At 41.1% G+C, this 18455-nt stretch overlaps 1 protein-coding gene across 1 annotated transcript in view; it reads left to right on the forward strand.

Moving 5' to 3' along the window:
- The first annotated feature begins 387 nt into the window (after positions 1 to 387).
- The window catches only part of HTT (huntingtin), a 237460-nt gene continuing 219392 nt past the window's right edge, over positions 388 to 18455 (forward strand). The window contains exon 1 of the mRNA XM_077136283.1: positions 388 to 789. Coding sequence (XP_076992398.1) covers positions 584 to 789 — 206 coding nt within the window. The 5' untranslated portion in view covers positions 388 to 583. The remainder of the gene's footprint in view (positions 790 to 18455) is intronic.

Raw genomic sequence — 18455 nt, forward strand, 5'->3', positions numbered from 1 at the left:
TCACCTTGCCCCACCCCGGCTCGTCGCTGCCCCCTCCCACCTCACCCCTCGCCCGCTCCCATCGCCCTGCCCCTCTCCGCCTCTTCCCGACGCGTCCCGGGTCGCCACCTGCCCTGTTCTCTCCTCTGCCGGCGACCGCTCTTCTCCGGCCGCCTCCACCTCTTCTCTCGCTGCCCCCGGACCGCCCCTTCCTGGCGCGCTCAGCCCCTTTCCCGCTTTCCCCGCCCCCACAGGCCGGGCCCCGCCTTCCCAGGGGCGGGGCGCGGGGGAGCCAGGCGTCGCGGCGGCTGAGTGGGGCGCGCCTGCGGGCGTGGTGGGCCGAGCCGGGACCCGCCATTGGCAGAGGCTGCATTCCCCGGCCGTCAATCACGTCGTCCGGCCTGTCCCCGCCTCCGCCGGGCAGCGTCGCGGGACGTAGCGTGCCGCGGGGGCTGCCGGGACAGCTCTAAGATGGCCGAGATCCTCCGTTCTCCCTCAGCTTGCGACCCAGTGCCCCATTCATTACCTCACTGCTGAAAGGCGCCCCGCCGCCGCGAGCCGGGCCCAGGGCTCCGGGGGCTGCCCCGCGGGACGGGAGGCCGCCATGGCGACCCTGGAAAAGCTGATGAAGGCTTTCGAGTCCCTCAAGTCCTTCCAGCAGCAGCAGCAGCAGCAGCAGCCGCCGCCGCCGCCGCCGCCGCCGCTGCCGCCCCAGCCTCCTCAGCCGCCGCCGCTCCAGCCGCCACCGCAGCCGCAGCCGCCGCCGCTGCCGCCCAGCTCGGCGGTGGCTGAGGAACCGCTGCACCGACCGTGAGTGTCGGGGCCCGGAGCGGCGGGCCTGCCGCTGCCTCCCCTCCCGGGGCGGGACCTCCCGGTGACAGCCTGGGGGCAGCAGCATCTGTGTCGCCGGCCAACCCCTGACCCCGCCGCGACGGTGGTGGCGGCGCAGCCTTGTCCCCGAGCCCGGGCGCGTAACTCCCGGGAGAGAGAAACTCGCGCTTTCCTGATGGGAGAGCCGAGTCCGGGCCTCGGGTTAGCATGTTCTGTCCCCTCCGGGTCCCCCCGCTGGGCTCTCCGTCATTCTGGGAAGGGAGGTAGCGGTTTCTTGGGGCTCCTCCCGAATTCACCGAGGGGGCCAAGGCCCCAGTCCTCTCGCCTTGTCCCAGATGCCAAGAGTTAGGGAATGAAATAGTTTTTCTTTGCGCGAAACGGGGAGGGGGGGTTGCGCGGCTGTGTTTTGATGGTGGGAATTTAGAAGAGCGCAGGTTGCGACCCTTTTGGCTTCCTCCCTTCTCTCTTCTGACTTTGAGAGGAGGAGGGCTGTGGGTGCAGGCGTTCGAGAAGAGCCAGGACTTGGAGCTGGGGGTGATGCGGGGATAGTGGATGACATAATGCTGTTATGGGCCGGAGTGGTTGGGGGAAGGCGGGGGACTGAGGACGTCGTCCAATGGGAGAGCCTTTTTCAAAGTGGTGCTCGAGAGAGCCCGACTTGAGTCTCTGTTCCCAAATTCCCAAGACATTTCATTTAGTTCCTGAGTCCTAGTGGTAGCGACGTGGTTTAAAGCGTCACTGAACAGGCCTGCTAATCTAAGCTCAGGTGTGGGTCTGCAGACATTTGATTAAACTGTGGTTGCCAAGTAAGTGATGAGGTAATTAGATGATGGTTATTAACAAATGAGAAATAATAAAGTTGATTTAAATATTAAGAAAAGTTGGCTGAAGTTTATCACCTGTTTTCTGTTGGCAATAAAGAGGACACGTTGCTGAGGGTGGGTGAATGAGGTGTACATTTCGCTGGTATTGTCCTCAGGCTTGTAGAACCTGGGGTGTCTGTAGACTCCAGGGATGTCTTTTGCAAGCCGGTGAAAGAGCTTCCTTGATGACAGGCTTGTGTTATCTGTAAGCCAGGGATCTCTGCTGCTTGTGTGTGGGGAGAATTTTTGAACCAGAAGAAGAGAAACACCTTCTAAGAAAACCCAGGAAGTCTTTCTGCTCTTAGCGATTAACAGAGGTTAGGGAGCACCCTTCAGGCATTTTATTTCTTACCTGAATGTGTACACATGATGGCATTTAATAGGTACAGTTTTCAAGACGCAGCCCCTTAAAGAACCTCATTGATTCATTTTTAGTAAAGTTTTCTTGCACTTTCTGTTTCTGATATGATCCCTTCTGTGTCCTGAGAGTTTCATTAGAAACTGAGGAAATAGGATGGACAGGAATATTTACTTATTCCTTCTTCTGAAGAGTGAAAACTTGTTTGGGTATCTAAGGAAACTTTTAAACAGTTTGCCTTATCACTGTAGCAGGTAATTTATAACCAAATCCATTTCCATCTTTTATTTTATTGCTTCTCTAGGAGGTAGGTATCATGGAAATTTGTACTTTGCTTGTATCGGGAAACACTAAGCAGGGTTGGGGTTGGGAAGGAAGTCCTTCCTGCTGTCCTCTGGTGTCTTGTTCGAACACTGGGTCAAACTAAAAGTATGCCTTCTGTTTTGTACACTGATTTGACATAGCCTGAATTTGCTTATTTTCAAAATATGGGTATCAAGTGGTATCCTTCTAAAGCTGGCCGTCAAAGTAGGTAGTTTCATTATTTTAAGGTAATACCTGATTGGTTCATTTAAAATTGATTCATTTAATCTGTTATTTTTGCACAGGTAATATATTAATACAATAAAAATTTCAAAATTACTAAAGAGTAATGATTGAAATGCTTTTCTCCTACCCCTTTCTCTTAAGTACCTCACATGACCCCACACACAAGCACTGTTCCACTTTCTTGTGTGACCTTCTATGTGTAAATTAAGATAGACTTTAAATTCTTCAAAACAAAAGTATTTTAGAATAGTAACCTTTTTTCTTCACTTCTATTATTTCGGTTACATTTTAAAAACATTTTTAAATTGTGAAATATAACATATATGCAAAAAAGTAATAAATTACAAAGTGCATTGTAACAGGTAGTTATAGAATAGACTTTAAAGTTTGGTATGGGTTACAGTTCCATAATATCAGCATTTTCCTCCTAGCTGCTCCAAGGCATTGGAAACTAAAAGAAATATCAATATAATGATTCAGCAATCATACTCATTTGTTTAATTCTATCTTCTCTGTTATACTCCATCTTCTCCTTTGATCCTTCTCCCAATTTAGGGTATTTGGGCTATCCCCATTCTAACTTTTTCATGTGGAAAGGGGTGTTGACAGTATGGAATAGGGAGATGAAACTAGCTCATGTTCTTGGAGAGGCTGGCTCCTCTGGACCTATCTGGCCTAGGAACCCTCTGGAGGTTGTAGGTTTCTGGAAAGTAATCTTAGTGCATGAAACTTTTGTAGAATCTCAGATAGAACCCTAGGTGTTCTTTAGGATTAACAGGGGTGGTTTTGGTTGGGGGTTGGCAAACCATGACAATTAGCAATATCTAGCTAAAGATTGCATAAGAGAGTAGCCTCCAGAATATCTCTTGACTCTATTTGAACTTTCTTAGCCACTGATACCTTATTTTCTTACATTTCTTTTCCCTCTTTGGTCAGGAATGTGTTGATGCCAGACTCATCCCTGGGAGTCATCTCCCATGCTGCCAGGGAGGCTTTCACCCTTGGATGTTATGTCCCATCTAGAGGAAAGGGTAATGATTTCACTTGCAAAGTTGGGCTTAGAGGCCTCATCTGAGCAACAGAAGAGGTTCTCTCAGAGTAACTCTTAGGCATAATTATAGATAGGCTTAGCTTCTCCCTCACATACATATGCTGCACAAGAGCAAGCCTCGAGGTCAAGGGCTTGACCTATTGACTTGGGAGTACCTAATGTTTGAGAGAGTATTAGGCGTTTCCCTGGTGGGAAAGTTTAATAGTTCCATATTTTTTCTCCGACCCCTCAAGGGACTTTGCCAGTACTTTTTGATTACTACCCGGCTTACTCTGTGATGTATCTGGATATTATATTAAGCTATTCAGAATTACAGGCCCTCATTTCCATTCTGGAGTCCATGTGTTTGGGTTGTTTAAATGAGCTATCCGAACAGGTTGGGTTAGATTATGTGCTACAGAAAATTTAAGCTTTGGACAAGCTAAATTTCTCTTCCTTTGGTCTTATGCAGTAAGTGAAATTCTAACATACAAACAGTATCATCATTTATCCTTTATAGAATAGTAACCTTTAAAGGCTTTTAGCTTGCTCTGAAATTAGCTGCACTGGTTTCAATTATAATATTTTAATTAGAATTAATAAGCATATTTCTGTGTACTTTGCTGTTGAGAAAGCAGGAAGTCATTAATTTTTTTTTTTTTAACATGGACAGGCACCAGAAAGGAAGTCATTACTTTTGAGTAACAAATTCCCTGCTCACATTTTTGAGTCTTGGCATTTTTTCTGTTCAAATACTTCAGCTGAAATATCCATTCTCAAAGTCAAATTGGCCAAAAACAATTTAGAAAGTATCTATTCTGTTTTTATGGCTCCTGCTTTCTGTTTTCTGGAGCTGTCGCATACAGGCCCATGTGGGCTTCAGTTGAAGTATCCGAGTGCCTGCTCACTGCTCTGTGTGGAATACAGGAGTTCTGATGGGACCGGCTGCCTTGGGCAGGGTTGGGATGGCATTCTGAGTGGCAGAGCTCAGAAGGCCCTAACAGTAATTATGAGGTAGTTGACATTTGTCTTCGGCAGTTTTCATTCTCCTTCAGAGCCCTACCTAGATTTTCCTGACTTTAATTATTCATTCAACAGTACTTATGCAACATCTTTGTGCCAGGCATGGTTCTAGGTACAGGGCTACAGTGAACAGGCAAATCTGCCCTTGTGAGGTTTTCATTCTAGCGTGTGACAAGGATAATAAACAAAATATGTAAGTAAAATATACAGTATGTTAATGATAAGTGGAGGAATATTAAAGCAGGGATGGAAACTAGGAAATGACAGGGTTACGGTATGGACATTTTGGGTAGGTTGTCCAGGAAAGACTGAGCTGATGACTTTTTTTCTTTCTTTTTTTTAATTTAATTTATTTCGTATTATCAAACCAAAACAACATACGAACACAAACTTTTTTTTTTTTTTTTTTTTTTTATGTGGGAAGGCACCGGGAATCAAACCCAGGTCCTCTGGCTTGGCAGGCAAGCATTCTTGCCTGCTGAGCCACTGTGGCCTGCCCAAACACGAACATTCTTAACATATAAAGATTCTGTATATGGTGTACAGTCAATGAGCTGATGACTTTTGAGTAAAAATCTGAAGAGAATCAGGAATCTCTCAGTGAGGATTTATGGGGAGGAGCACTCCAGGCGGGGGAACAAAGAGCAGGGTGGTCAGTATGGCTGCGAGCATTGAGTGAGGTCAGAATGCCGTAGCAGATCAACAGGACCTTTTTTCTTGGTGGATTTAAAGACGTTGACATTTTTCTGAAATAGGAAACCAGTGGAAGGTTTGAGCAGAGGAATGGTGTGGTCCATATTCCATTTTAAAATGAGTACTGGCTGAGGACAGAGTGAAGGGGGACATGGGCAGAAAGAAGCAGGAAACCAGATAGGAAGCTATCGTAGGTAAGAGATAATGGTGGATTCTGTCAGTGTTAATAGTGGGCAAGCTGACAGGTGACTGGATTCTGAAAGTAGACCCAACAGGATTTGTTGATCTTTGGTGAGTGTAACTTAATTTAGATATAGTTGGCATTACCAGGATTGTATTCAGCTGCAAGTAACAGAAAACCCTCCAGCAGTAGCTTAAACAAATAAGAGTTTATCATAGGACAAACACAAGTCTGTTTTGTAGAGGTTCAGCAATAAGATCAGGGACCCAGGCTCTTTCACTTAGCTTGCAAACCTCATTCTTGCTACTTTATAAATAAAATGTGGTTGCTGCACCTAGTGGTCTCATATCTAGGGTCCAGGCAGGAAGAAGGGTAAGGTGACAGGCAATAAGACTTTTTCCTAGGGCAGCTTCACCTTTTCATTCAATCATTTGTTTAGTCAACATTCGCTGAATGTCTATTAGCTAATAAGCACTGTTCTAGACACTGGGGATCCAGCAATTAAGGCACAAAAAACTTCTTTCTTGGAGCTTCCATTTCTAGTGAAGGGAAACAGAGAATAAGGTGAAGTGCAGAGTATGTTGAATGGTGGTATATGCCTGGAGCGTGATCCAGGGAATGGGGATAGAGAGAGAGTATGGGAGGGGATGGGTGTGGTACTGTTTTAAATGGGGTGGTTAGAGAGGCTTCCTGAGATGAAATGTCCTTTCTAAGGACTTGTACTTTCATCTCATCAGTCAAAATTGTGTTGCATGGGCAGTCCAGCTTAAAGAAAACTGATGTCTGCCCCTCTTGGCATGGGTTAAAGTGGGTAGGTAAACTTTATGTAAAGAGTCAGATAGTAAATATTTTAGACTTTGTGGGCCCTAATGTCTCTGTGGCAGCTATTCAGCTCTGCCATTGTAGCATAAAAGCAGCCATAGATGGTATGTAATCAGGCATGGCTGTGCTCCAGTAAAGCTTTATTAAGGAACTGACATTGAATTTCATATAATTTTCACATATCATAGAATATTCCTTTTTTTTTGTCAGTCGTTAAAAAATGTAAAAACCTTTCTTAGTCTGTGGGCCGTCTAAAACAGGCAGGGGCCCCAAAACAGATGGCAGGCTTTAGTTTGCTGACTTCTAGATCAAACTATGATATGGACCCATTTTTGGCAAACATTTCTTTTTTTGGTTACTTTTCATTAACTAGTTTAAAAAATTATAAAGTTATACATGTACATGGTAGAAGATATCTTCAAACAGAACAAAAGATGAAAAACAACCCTCTTCCCTATAATTTGTCTTCCCAGTCTCACTACCAAAATTTATAGTTATTAAATTTCTTATTTCTTCTTCCTAGATATTTTTAATGCACAGATAAGCATTTAACTGTCTGTCTTTTTTGTTTTTGCAGGACTGAGATCACACTATATATATATTTTCTTACTTAGCACTATATCATAGACATTGTTCCACAGCAGTACATACATTTGTTAATTGCTATATGGTAGTAAAGAATTTCCTTTTTAAAGAGTACTCTTACAGAGGTAAAGGCAAAGGTCTTCCATTGTCCTGGCTTTTGAATGGGCTTCTCGCTTGTTCTTTCCATCTTAATATCTCCCTGACCCCTGTTACCTCCAGTTCCTCCCAGTGAGCCAGCCACTGAGGAAACTACCTTGAATGGATCTACCACCTTACATAGTTTGTTGGTGAACCATGTACCTTTAAATGGATCCACCTTCAAGGCACTTAATCTTATTCAGACAATGAGAAGGAAAAGCAAAATGCTGTGTAAGGCATTTTTAATATTGTGTTAAATCAAAACTGCTTACTTGATAAAATATATGTTAGGGACAAGAGATGTCAGATTCTTACTATTTAAAGTAGCTCTTGGGGCCAGCAGTTTGGCATTATTTGGGCACTTATGAGAAATACAAAATTTCTGCTTGACCTTAGACTTTCAGATCAGATCTGTAGCAATTCAGCTGTACAGTGATGTTTGAGAACTGCATATAGGTGGTCTAAGGCCTTACCTTTGTTGCTGCTGTAATGCTGTTAAGCGTTTGTGAGGGAAGGCCTGTATTGCTGTATATAGATGTGTGCCTGTGGCAGTGAATTTACTTGTCCTAGCGATTTCACTGGGCTGGGTAGGATGAAATGGGAGCATGACAGGGGACTAGATGACCTGGAGTGATCCCTCTCAACCAAATGCATGCCATGTGCTGGGCACTGTTCTGGGCTTTGAGGCTACAGCAGTGATAAATACTATGGAGAAAAACAGAACAGGTAAAGGGGAGAGGTCCTCGAAACCTGAAAGCTGCACTGAGAAGCTATCACTTGAGCAGAAGCCTGAAGGCTAGGAGGGAGCAAGCTGTGTGGAAGGAGAGGGGTCCAGGTGAGGAGACAGGCTGGTTGTACTTGAGGAGTAGCAAGGAGGCCAGTGGAGAAGCAAACTGAAGGGAGAAATAGGAGTTGAGGTGAGAGAGATGGGATGGCAAGGGCTGTTCATATGGGACCTTGCACACCAATATAAGAACTTTGGATTTTGCTCTGAGCAGATGGATGCTTGTGGGTGAAAAAAAAATTTTAATTTCTGGTTTTAAAAGACTGACAACACCAAATGCTAGTGAGAATGTGGAGAAAGTGACCAGGCATCCATTGCTGGTGTCAATGTAGAATGGTACGGCCACTCTGGAAAATAGTTTGACAGTTTCTTATAAAACAAACATGCACTTATCTTGTGACCCAGCAGTTGTACTCTTTGACATTTATTTCAGAAATATGAAAACTTTTGTCCACCTCAAAACTGTAAAAGTTTATAGCAGCTTTATTCGTAATAGCCCAAAATTGGAAACTGCCCACGTCTTTAACAGGTGAACAAACTGTGGTACACCCACACCGTGGAATACTAATCCGCAATGAAAAGGAATGAACTATTGATACATGTACAACAACTCGGATGAATCTCAGGAAAATGATGCTAAATGAAAGGAGCCAGTCCTTAAATGTTAGATACCATATGACAATTTATGTAACATTTTTGAAATGACACAGTTTTAGAAATGGAAAACAGATTAGTGGTTGCCAGGATTAAGGACAGGGTGGGGATGAGGGTAGGGGAGGAAGTGGGAGGGAAGTAGGTATGGTTATAAAAAGGGAACTCGAGGGGTCTTTATGGTGATGGAAATACTGAGTATTTTGACTTTGTGGTGGTGGATACAGGAACGTACACATGTGATAAAATTCTGTAGAATAAACACACACATACACACCCAAGAATGAGTATAAGTGAGACTGAAAATCTAAGGTCAGTGGATTGTATCAGGTTCTTGTTGTGACATACTTTAGTTTTACAAAGTGTTACTACTGGGGGATAGACTGGGTAAATTGTACATGGGATCCCTATTATTTCTTTCTTTCTTTTTTTCTGGCTTTTTAAAAGGGAATTTAATAAGTTACAAGTTTACATTTCTAGTGCTGAGAAAATGTCCAATTAAGGCACTTAGAAGAGGTTGATGCCATCTAGAACTCCTCTGTCAGCTGGGAAGACACGTGGCTGGCATCTGCTGATTCCTTGCTCCTGGGCTTCCTTGCTTTCAGCCTGTTTCCTGGGGAGGTTTCTCACTTGGCATCTGTGGGCCTTCACGTAACTCCTCCGGGAAGCAACTCTGGGTTCTAGCTTGCTGAGCATCTCATGGGAGGGCACATGGTGACATCTGCTGGACTCTGCATCTCCAGACATCTGTCTCCTGTTGGCCGTGTCAGCTCTGAAGCAACTGTTCTCCAAGCCTCTGCATCAGCTCTCAGGTTTCTTCAAAATGTTTCCTTTTTTAAAGGACTCCAGTAAACTAATCAAGACCCATCTTGATTGGGTGATGTCACTTCTTCATCTAATCAAAAGGGCACACCCACGATTGGGCATGCTACATCTCCATGGAGATAATTGAATAAAAAGTTTCCGCCCTGGGAATGGTTCTGATCAGGGCAGAGCGGGCCTCGTTGTGGAAGGTGATGATGCTGGTGGGTGGAAGGGCCACACAATACATGAGCAGGGCACATCTTCTCCAAACCTGGATGTCGATGTGGTCCCCTGTAAAGAGGGGAGGACCTCTGTTATTTCTTATAACTGCATGTGAATTTAGTAGTCTCAATAAAAATTTCAATTAAGAAGAAAGGCTTCTCTCCCCACCAGGGATCACAGACAGAAGAGGGAGACAGTTGGGAGGCTGTTGAGATAGGCAAAGCTAGAGATATAGGTGGCTTGGGCAGGCTGGCTGCAGCAGTGGTGGTGCTCCTAAGAGATCCTGGGTCTCTTTTGGAGGGATAGCTGAAAATATTTGCAGATTTTAAAAAATTGAAATATAATTCACAGACCATAAATTCACCATTTTAAGCTGTAACATTCAGTGGTTTTTAGTATATTCACCACTCTCCAGAACATTTTCATTCCCCTGAATAGAAACATGTACCCATTAGCAGTCATGTCCCAGCCTCAGTCCCTGGGAACCTCTCTAATCTATGGATTTGTCTATTCTGGACATTTCATGGTCCCAATTATATGAATTTTGTGTCTGGCTTATTTCAATTAACATAACAGATTGGTTTTGACTTTCACCTTTTTTAGTAATTTCTGCTGTTTTCAGTTATATCAATAGTAAGAAAGGTTCTATTTTAATGGCCCTTTTCTATGATGCATACTTTAGATTGGAGGAATCTTAGGCCTTTGTTCCCCTGATCAGATGGTACTTTTATTTTCTGATGAAACTTTAATATTTCATAGTATTTTCATAGTTATCCTTCTTTTCCTTCCATTTTTATGGTCTTATGTTTGATTTTCAGTTCTGCCACCTGACAACTGTGTGATTTCAGACAAGATACTCCATCTCTCTGAGCCCCAGTCTTAAATAATGGGGTTAATAACATAACAGTGGTTCCCCTAGGCTTCTTGTGAGGACTAAATCAGATGAGATGTCACATTCCATTCCTTTTCCCCTGCTTTATTTTTGTTAAACTTACCACCTGACATATTCACTATTTTTTTGTCTGATTCTTGCCCCTGGAATGTAAGCTATATGAGGACAGTTTTTATTTTAATTACTGCTGAATCCTGAGTGTCTAGCTCATGTTAAGTTCTCAATATTATTTATTGAATGAATAGTTGGAATTATAACCTATATTTTGTTAAGCCTAATATAAGATTTTTTGTATAACTTTGTTTTTTCAAGATTAACCTTTTCTGTACTATTTATTGCCTTCATTGTTTAGAAATTCATTAACTCTTTTTTTTGTTAATATGTGGGCAGGCACCAGGAATCGAACCCGGGTCTGCGGCATGGCAGGCAAGAACTCTGCCACTGAACCACCGTGGCCTGTCCCTCATTAACCCTTTATTATGAATTTACATAATGAAAACTATGAAACTTATAATCACCATCAACTGAGTCCTAGAATACTGCTAGCATTCCCTCATGCAGTACTTCTTCCTGATTACCACCCTCTTTCAAGGAATGGTGACAGGTATCCTCATTTTATACTAATTGCTTTATAACTTTTCCTCACAAGTGAGCTCTTTTTTTTTTTCGTTCAACCAATATTTATTTGAGTGGACTGCTCTGGGTATGGTGGTGGAAAAAAAAGGAAAAACAGACCAGATCTGTGCTTTTCTCTTACGTTTGATTTTGATTGGAGTATCTTAATCAAGAGAGACTTAGGTTATGCTGTAGTAACAAGTTAACCTTACAATGTCTGTGTTAAATTCAACGAATGTCTGTTTTTCACTCACAATATATATGTCTATAGGAGGTTGGCCAGGCTCTGCTGTATAATTCAACCAGAGACTTATGCTGAAGGAGCGTCCACCATCTCAACGCAGGGTTCAGGGTCCACCATAGCTGGGGTGGAAGATGTGGAGGTCTGTATGCAGACCATCTGCATTCACATCCCACTAACCAGGACCAGTCATGTGGCCGTGCAGCTGATGGGCAGGGGAACATGAAACAGCACACAGGTGCTTGATGTCACCAAATGTCTCAACAGGTGAATAAATAGATGAGAAAAATGCCAGAAAACAGGAAGTGCCATACAGGTAAGGAAGAATTTGCTGGCATTTAGAGATAACCGGTTGAGTTGTTGACTGATGGAAGGTCTTGGAGCCCTGAGATCTCACCTTAATCTGCACTGGCTCCTTGTCCCTTTTTCCCCAACTGCTGCCATCTCAGGCAATCTCCCCTCCCCTGCCTTGAGACTCCCTGCCTCCAGAGCCCCTGCCCACTATTGCCTAGAGTCAACTCTTAATCTCTGGCCACCCCATTGCTCACTCTACCCTGGAACCCTCAGGGCTCCCTGTTATGGCCAGATGCCATAACATCTCAGGATGTTGTGAAATAACAGAAAACCCAGATTTAATAAGATCCAACAGCAAGGAAATCCACTATCTTGCATTACAAAAAGTCTGGAGGGAGGTCAAGCTCTGGCCCTGCTTCTCTGTTTTTCTTGGCTCTGCCTCTTTTATGGACTATCTTCACTGCAGGCTGCGAAATGGCTTGTTTCTTTGAGTCTCCTTCCCCAGAATCTTCCTGGAGTTACGTGACTGGCTGGTACTAACCCATCTGGATTTTGGGGTAGCATAGCAGACACCGTTGTTGCCAATGTAAAACCTAGGCCCGATGTAAAACCTAGGCCCCTCTCCCTCATTGCTAACAGACCCCCTTTGGTTCAGATATTTGTCTCCAGGAAAGGATACTTCATCCTTAGCTTAGAGAGGTAAATCCCAAATAGTCTAAGCCAATAATTCTTCAACCCTGGTTGAAGCATATAACCCTCTCTACACAATTTGGTTTTGCCGGTTTTGAATGTTGTGTGAATGGAACTATGCAGATACAACCCTATACACACTCTTGTATTTACACAAATAAATATGCATATGTGTCTGGCTTCTTTGGTTCAATATTATGCTTTAAGATTTACCCATGGAGTTGCAATTTGTACATTTTTGCTGCTATTCCATTGTATGAATATGCCACAATTTTTTTCTAATCTTTAGTTGATGTGTGTTTGGACTTCGTGTTCTGATTATTAAATGCTGCTGTGGACAGTCTTTATATATATATTATATATTTTTAATTTTATTTGTATCTTATATTTTATATTTATTTATATCATATTTAAATTTGTTTATATCTTATATTTAAATAAGAATTCTTTATATATATATTCTTATATATTTTTAGCTTTTTCTATTGTATAATATAGCATATATACAAAGCAAAGAAAGAAGAAAACAGTAGTTTTCAAAGCACCCTTCAACAAGTTAAAGGACAGATCCCAAGAGTTTGTTATGGGCTTAACACACCATCATCTCAGATTTTTCCTTCTAGCTACTCCATGACCTTGGAGACTAGAAGGAATAAACATTTTTTATCATTACAATCAACTTTTTTGTGTGTGAAAAATAAAATATGTACAAAAAAGCAATACATTTCAAAGTATAGCACAGCAATTAGTTGTAGAACAGATTTCAGAGTCTGGTATGGGTTACAATTCCATAATTTTAAGTTTTTACTTCAAGTTGCTCTAAGATACTGAAGACTAAAAAAATATCACAATAATAATTTAGCTATCATATTCATTTGTTAAACCTACCTTCTCTGTATAACTCCACCATCACCTTTGATCTTTCTGTCCCATTCTTTAGGGGTATTTGGACTATGGCCATTCTAACTTTTTCATGTTGAAAGGGGTTGTCAGTAATATGGGGTAGGGAGATGGAACTATCTGATGTTCTGGAGAGGATGGCCCCTCTAGGTTTCAGGATTTTTTATCTGGTCCTGGGACCCATCTGGAGTTTGTAGGTTTCTGGAAATTTACCCTAGTGCATAGAACATTTGTAGAGTCATACATATTGCTGTAGGTTGTTCTTTAGGATTGGCTGGATTGATTTTGGTTAGGGTTTGGCACATTATGCTAGGTAGCAATGTCTAACTGAAGCTTGCCTAAGAGTGACCGCCAGAGTAGCCTCTCGACTCTATTTGAACTCTCTCATACACTTATAAACTTATTTGTTCCATTTCTTTTCCCCCTTTTGGTCATGATGGCATTGTTGATCCTATGGTGCCAGGGCCAGATTCATCCCTGGGAGTCATCTCCCATACTGCCAGGGAGACTTTCACCCTTGGATGTCATGTCCCACGTAGAGGGTAGGGCAATGATTTTACTTGCAGAATTGGGCTTAGAGAGAGTGAGGCCACATCTGAGCGACAAAAGAGGTCCTCCAGAAGTAACTCTTAGGTATATGTACAGGTAAGCTAAGCTTCTCTGTTACATACGTAAGCTTTACAAGAATAAGCCTCAAGACTGAAGGCTTGGCCTATTAATTTGGGTCTCCCTAATGTTTGACCCATTATCAGGGATTTCCTTGGTGATAAAGTTTAATAGCTCCATATTCTTTCTCCCTTCCCTCAGGGGACTTTGCCAATACTTTTTGATTATCTGCTTAATATAGTCTGGGATGTATGCAGGCATTACATTAAGCTATATATGATTGAAAGCCCTCATTCTTATTCTGGGCTCCCATTGTTTTAATTGTTTAAATGAGCTATCCTGACAGGTTGAGTTAGATTATGTGCTATAGAAAATTTAGGCCCTGAACAAAACAAACCTTTCTTCCTTTGGTCTCAAAGAGAGGTGAGGGTCTAGGATATTGACAATGTCTTCCTCACCCCTGTGTTCTGAATTAATTTGATCCCGGCCTGAGCAGCTTTGTTCTTATTTTTAAGTACCAGGTTATGCATATATAAAATTGCCCCTCAAAACCTTGAAATAATAATTACCACTCCAGACTAAGTGTGACAGCTATAAGAGTTTACAATCTATGCCCCTGTTTTCTTTTCTTTTTTTTAAATTTATTTATTAATTAAAAAAATTTAACAACAAACGAACAGAAACATTAACATATGATCATTCCATTGTATGTATATAATCAGTAATTCACAATATCATCACATAGTTGTATATCATCATTTCTTAGAACATTTGCATCAATTCAGAAAAAGAAAAAAACAACAGAAAAAGACATAAAATGAAAACAGAAAAAAAAAAAGATTATACATACCGTACCCCTTACCCCTTACTTTCATGATCACTAGCATTTGAAACAAAATTTTTTTTTCAGATGCAGCTTCATTCAGTGTTTTAACGTAGTTACATTACAATTAGGTATTATTGTGCTGTCCATTTTTGAGTTTTTGTATCTAGTCCTGTTGCACAGTCTATATCCCTTCAGCTCCAATTACCCATTATCTTACCCTGTGAAACTAAATTTATTTTAACATTTGTTCCCCCTATTATTTATTTTTATTCCATATGTTCTACTCGTCTGTTGACAAGGTAGATAAAAGGAGCATCAGATATAAGGTTTTCACAATCACACAGTCACATTGTGACAGCTATATCATTATTCAGTCATCCTCAAGAAACATGGCTACTGGAACACAGCTCTACATTTTCAGGCAGTTCCCTCTAGCCTCACCATTACATCTTGAATAACAAGGTGATATCTACTTAATGCATAAGAATAACCTCCAGGATAACTTCTCAACTCTGCTTAGAATCTCTCAGTCATTGACACTTTGTCTCATTTCACTCTTTCCCCTTTTGGTCAAGAAGGTTTTCTCAATCCCTTGATGCTGAGTCTGCTCAATCTAGGGTTTTTCTCAATCCCTTGATGCTGAGTCTCAGCTCATTCTAGGATTTATGTCCCACGTTGCCAGGAAGGTCTACAGCCCTGGGAGTCATGTCCCACATAGACAGTGGGAGAGTGGTGACTTTGCTTGCTGTGTTGGCTGGAGAGAGAGGCCACATCTGAGCAACAAAAGAGGTTCTCTTGCGGGTGACTCTTAGGCCTAAATTTTAAGTAGGCTTGACCTATCCTCTGGGAAGTTAAGTTTCATATGAACAACCCCCAAGACTGGGGGCTCAGGCTATAGCTTTGGTTGTCCACACTGCTTATGAGAATATCAAGAATTGAAGTTGGGGAAGTTGAATTTCTCCCTGTTCTCACCATTTCCCGAAGGGGACTTTGCAAATAATTTTCCACTCACTGATCAAATCACTCTGGGATTCATCGGGGCATCACTCTGGACAAACCAACAAAACCTCATGTCCTACCCAAGATTCCAAGTACTTATGGTGTTCAATTAAGCTATCTACATAAGTTATATTAGGAAATGCACTAGTCGAAATATAAATTTTGTAACAAATAAACATTTTTTGCTTTAGTCTCACACATAAAGTGCACTTTTAAAATATTAATTACCATCTATTTTCAGCACCCTGCAGCAATGACATTCCTTTGTTCTTCCTCATGCACAAACATTTTTAAAATTTGTACATTTAGTCACTCTTATTATACATTCTAGGCATTCCTAGGTTATACGATCTCAGTCTTTATTGTCTTTCTTTCTGATTTCATTTATGTCCCCAGCTCTCCTCCCTCTATCATTCTCACATGCAGCTTCATTCAGTGTTTTAACATAATTGTATTACAGTTAGGTAATATTGTACTGTCCATTTCTGAGTTTTTACGTTCAGTCTGTTGCACAATCTGTATCCCTTCAGCTCCAATTACCCAATATCTTACCCTATTTCTATCTCCTGATATTCTCTGTTACCACCGAAATATTCCAAGTTGATTCACTAAAGTCAGTTCATATCAGTGAGACCATACAGTATTTGTCCTTTTGTTTCTGGCTAATCTCACTCAGCATAATGTCCTCAAAGTCCATCCATGTTGTTACATACTACATAACTTTATTCTGTCTTACAGCTGCATAATATTCCATCGTATGTATATACCACAGTTTGTTTAGCTACTCGTCTGTTGATGGACATTTTGGCTGTTTCCATCTCTTTGCAATTGTAAATAATGCTGCTGTAAACATTGGTGTGCAAATGTCCGTTTGTGTCCTTGCCCTTTATGTCCTTTAGTAGATATCTAGCAATGGTATTGCTGGGTCATATGGCAATTCTATATTTAACTTTTTGAGGAACCGCCAAACTGCCTTCCACAGCGGTTGTACCATTTGACATTCCCACCAACAGTGGATAAGTGTGCCTCTTTCTCCACATCCTCTCCAGCACTTGTCATTTTTTGTTTTGTTAATAATGGCCCTTCTGGTGGGTGTGAGATGATATCTCATTGTGGGTTTTTTTTTTTTTATAGTTTTTTTATTATTATTATTAATTAAAAAAATTATAGAAATCATTCCATTCTACATATGCAATCAGTAATTCTTAATATCATCACATAGATGTATGATCATTATTTCTTAGTACATATGCATCGATTTAGAAAAAGAAATAGCAAGACAACAGAAAAAGAAATAAAATGATAATATAGAGAAAAAATAAAAATAAAAATAAAAAATACAAAAATATATAAGAAAAAAAAACAACTATAGCTCAGATGCAGCTTCATTCAGTGTTTTAACATAATTACATTACAATTAGGTAGTATTGTGCTGTCCTTTTTTTTTTTTTTTTTTAGAAATCATACCATTCTACATATGCAATCAGTAATTCTTAACAACATCACATAGATGCATGATCATCGTTTCTTAGTACATTTGCATCGGTTTAGAAGAACTAGCAATATAACTGAAAAAGATATAGAATGTTAATATAGAGAAAAAAATAAAAGTAATAATAGTAAGAACAAAACAAAACAAAACAAAAACCTATAGCTCGGATGCAGCTTCATTCAGTGTTTTAACATGATTACTTTACAATTAGGTATTATTGTGCTGTCCATTTTTGAGTTTTTGTATCTAGTCCTGTTGCACAGTCTGTATCCCAACAGCTCCAATTACCCATTATCTTACCCTGTTTCTAACTCCTGCTGAACGCTGTTACCAATGACATATTCCAGGTTTATTCTCGAGTGTCGATTCACATCATTGAGACCATACAGTATTTGTCTTTTAGTTTTTGGCTAGGCTCACTCAGCATAATGTTCTCTAGGTCCATCCATGTTATTACATGCTTCATAAGTTTATCCTGCCTTAAAGCTGCATAATATTCCATCGTATGTATATACCACAGTTTGTTTAGCCACTCGTCTGTTGATGAACATTTTGGCTGTTTCCATCTCTTTGCAATTGTAAATAACGCTGCTATAAACCATGGTGTGCAAATGTCCGTTTGAGTTTTTGCCCTTAATTCCTTTGAGTAGATTCCCAGCAATGGTATTGCTGGGTCGTATGGCAATTCTATATTCAGCTTTTTGAGGAACCGCCAAACTGCCTTCCACAGTGGTTGCACCATTTGACATTCCCACCAACAGTGGATAAGTGTGCCTCTTTCACCGCATCCTCTCCAGCACTTGTCATTTTCTGTTTTGTTGATAATGGCCATTCTGGTGGGTGTGAGATGATATCTCATTGTGGTTTTGATTTGCATTTCTCTAATGGCCAGGGACATTGAGCATCTCTTCATGTGCCTTTTGGCCATTTGTATTTCCTCTTCTGGTAGGTGTCTATTCAAGTCTTTTTCCCATTTTGTAATTGGGTTGGCTGTCTTTTTGTTGTTGAGTTATAATTTATAATCTCATTATAAATTCTGGATACTAGACCTTTATCTGATATGTCGTTTCCAAATATTGATTCCCATTGTGTAGGCTGTCTTTCTACTTTCTTGATGAAGTTCTTTGATGCACAAAAGTGTTTAATTTTGAGGAGTTCCCATTTATTTATTTCCTTCTTCAGTGCTCTTGCTTTAGGTTTAAGGTCCATAAAACTACCTCCAATTGTAAGATTCGTAAGATATCTCCCTACATTTTCTTCTAAGTGTTTTATGGTTTTAGACCTAATGTTTAGATCTTTGATCCATTTTGAGTTAACTTTTGTGTAGGGTGTGAGATATGGGTCTTCTTTCATTCTTTTGCATATGGATATCCAGTTCTCTAGGCAC

Source organism: Tamandua tetradactyla, chromosome 19 (genome assembly GCF_023851605.1).
Source record: "Tamandua tetradactyla isolate mTamTet1 chromosome 19, mTamTet1.pri, whole genome shotgun sequence".
Taxonomy (NCBI): Eukaryota; Metazoa; Chordata; class Mammalia; order Pilosa; family Myrmecophagidae; genus Tamandua; species Tamandua tetradactyla.